The 3,232-nt window shown below is 52.0% G+C and overlaps 1 protein-coding gene across 1 annotated transcript; it reads left to right on the forward strand.

The window, feature by feature from the left end:
- Positions 1 to 557: 557 nt before the first annotated feature.
- On the forward strand, positions 558 to 2,894 carry LOC136506541 (uncharacterized). Its single transcript, XM_066501455.1, has 4 exons — positions 558 to 938; positions 1,578 to 1,673; positions 1,766 to 2,239; positions 2,403 to 2,894. Exons 1-4 carry the CDS (start codon positions 593 to 595, stop codon positions 2,693 to 2,695), a joined length of 1,209 nt encoding a protein of 402 aa, XP_066357552.1. The 5' UTR covers positions 558 to 592; the 3' UTR covers positions 2,696 to 2,894.
- Positions 2,895 to 3,232: the final 338 nt, after the last annotated feature.

The following is a 3,232-nucleotide window of genomic DNA, read 5'->3' on the forward strand; positions in this document are numbered from 1 at the left end:
TGAAAAAACATCTTGGTGCTAAACAGATCAACTGAAAACTCAACTATAGCATTTAAAAAAATATTAATCTCAAAACTACAAAAGCTGTGATGTCAGATATAGGTAAAATGAGTCTTTCTTAATTTTTAGTATATATTTAAAAAAAATTACAATATTTTTGAAGGCTCCTAGTCATTCGTTGTGGATAAAAAAAAAGAGATTCAAAGCTACTGCCTTGTCAACGGGCGGTAAATTATGGTGCGAAGCCAATTTTGGGGCAATTTTCAGTTGGCTGTAGCTCTTACCCCGGTCTATTAGGTGTGAATTCAAAGGTATATATATTTGCATTTCTTTTAACTTATACTTATTAGATATAGTATATATATAAAAAAAATCCTTTTTCCTCGTGTGAGTGTCTTGTGCTGCGTCTTGGGCCATTGGGCTAAGCCCATCCCAGCCAACCACCTCGGTCTGGACTCTGGACGGCCCGACCGTCCTCTTCTTCTTCTCCTACAAGGCACTCCATCACCTCCGCTCTCTCTCTCTCCGTTCCGTTGTCCACACACACGCACCACCACTCCGAGAAGGGGAGAAACCCCACCCCGCCGGACCCATGGGGAACCTTCTCCTGGTGATCGTGCTCGGACTACTCCTCGTCGGCGGAGCGGCGACGGCCACAGGCGCCGATGACGCGTGCGGGGCAGGCCACCTCGCCCTCGCGAGTGCCAGCCGACGGGTGGCGGAGTCATGCGCGGCCGCCGGCGCGCCCACCGCGTCCTGCTGCGAGTCGGTCGTCGCCACGGTTCCATGCGTCTGCCGCGCCGCGGTCCAGCATCCGGTGGATCACTCGCTCTTCCTCGGCCGCCTCAACGCCTCCCGCATCGTCGCCCTTTACAGCAGTTGCCGAGGACGGCTACGCCTGCGCGGCGCCGGCTACCTCGCCACCGCTGCCTGCCTAGGTAATCACGCGGTCGCTATCCTCCTTCAACCTCCCATCCCATCGTCTCTCACTGTTGTTAGCGTGCGTGCGATTTCGAGCATTCCTTGCATTACAGATCGATTACATTTGGATGTGCTGCCATATCGTCTCTCGCTGTTGTTGAGTGCGTGCGATTTCGAGCGTTCCTTGCATTACAGATCGATTACATTTGGATGTGCTGCCATCGTCTCTGGCTGTTGTTGCGTGCGTGCGATTTCGAGCGTTCCTTGCCAGCAGCGGAGCGTGAAGCGGGGCCGAATCGCTTGTGCCTATTGATTATTGAACTGGCCAATTAGCTAGCTGCTTTTGGCGTTTTAACTTGGCAATTAGCATTTCACTGTGAGCGCTGCAAGCCTACAAATTGATAATAAATTATTAGTAACTGGTAAACTTGGTGTTCAAAAAAAAATTAGATCAAGGGGGGCTGCTGCTGCCCAGTATAGCCTCTATGAGGCTCCGCCACTGTTCCTTGCATTGAATTGACAGGTACTGTATATTTCGATGTGCTGGGTCGGTCTTTCATTTCCGTATCACACATCTAGCTACTTACAGTATAGATTCTTCAGTTATACATACTATGTATTTACTTTAGTTACTTTGATTGATAAATTGAGCGCAGGTGTGCTTGAGCACCGCTCCTTTGTGACATCAGTAGCCACTACTGTCCACTCACCACTGATGCTTTCAGATGCCAACCAACAACCCAAAGCCAGAGGTATATATATATATATAGGCATTATTCCAGTTAATTTGGCCAGAGGTGATTTAATTTACTGCTTGATTACAATTCATTCATGGGATATAAAGGACGAGAGCACGTGGAACCATCATCCTGTGACTCCACCCCCATGGCAGCACAATTGGTTCAGCACTGCAACATCGGCAACATCCGGCCTTCAAGACGGTGCTGTACTGTCGTGTTAGCCATAATCGATGACCAGGACACAGACTGTCTGTGCATGGTCGTGGATGAAGCTGAGTTCACCAAATCCTACCTGAGTGTTTCCGCTGTCTGGGGCTATTACAGAGCTTGCGGGGGGCGTCAGCAGCGGCCTCCTAAGGACACTGACGCGTGCGAGCATGCCCCTGCTCCTGCGCCCCCGCCGCCACCACCTTCTCCGCCGCGCCCACCCAGCAGGTCACCGCCTGCACCACCCAAGAGGCCATCCAAGGCGGCGTCAGCTGTGACAGCGTTCTTGCTAGGGGTGGCGGTCGTTGCCGGTATCGCATTTCTTCTAAGCCTTGCTGTACTCCTGGCGGTCAAGGTCAAGAAGTCCAGAGGTACGTACTTACTGCACTGTCTCTCTCAGTCTGCTGCTGCATTGTACAGTATATTGCAACGTCAAGATGCATGCATACATGTTCTCGCAACCTGTTTCAGTAGCCATCAGCAATATATACACGTAATGCATGCAAACTCACTGACGCTTTGATTCTTCCGCAGAAGTTCCAGCTGCGATACCGGTACCGGTGGTTGGAGAGCAGTGGGTCAGCATGCCCCACTGGCCCCAGGTCCCAGCCCCAGTCCCAGCCCAAGCCCCAGCCCCAGTGGACGCCGAGGCCGGTCAAGTGCAGCAGCAGGCGGTGGCACAGCCTCCTCCACCTCCGTTGTTCGCGCCACGGGCGGTGGTGAAGAAAGGAGAGGCACCGCCGGCGCCACCGCCGCTCATCCCATTCCCACCTCCACTCCCACTCAAGGTGCCGACAGGAGAGTCAGTGTCAGGAGGCGCCGTCTAGCCTAGCGGTGACGTGACAGTGAGGCCCCGGGACAGTAAAATTTTCACCGCAAGATACAACAGTGTGTATCGAGATTCATGCGACTGTACTTTTACTCCCTGTGCTGTGTGCCTGGTGTGAATTATGGTGTGATATACCTCTAATTATGGAGTGGGTTGCTCGGCATTCTAATATTGGTGAGGACCTGTAATTAGGCCACTTTATTTAGTGTGAAGCATAAGGTTAATACAAGCAGAAGTGTGAAGCTTAATTAATACAAGCAGAAGACTCGCGTTTGGTCCCGGTTTGTGCTCTAGCTAACCCATCCTAGGCTCCCTCTCCGATCACTCTTTCCTAATATTGCTCCTTCCATCGATGGGAGTGGGAGGGTGCGGACCAGGAAGCTTTTGCGTTTGCGTCCGAGGAGTTGAGACCGGTGTGTATGAATTGGGCAAACGACTCTTCGATATTGAGGCCCGCCCTGGCCAATTGGGCCAGCGTGCATTTTTGGCCCGGCACGAGCACGGCCCAGGCTAGCATGGATCGGTACACAGGGCC

This window comes from Miscanthus floridulus, chromosome 15 (genome assembly GCF_019320115.1).
Source record: "Miscanthus floridulus cultivar M001 chromosome 15, ASM1932011v1, whole genome shotgun sequence".
Classification (NCBI taxonomy): Eukaryota; Viridiplantae; Streptophyta; class Magnoliopsida; order Poales; family Poaceae; genus Miscanthus; species Miscanthus floridulus.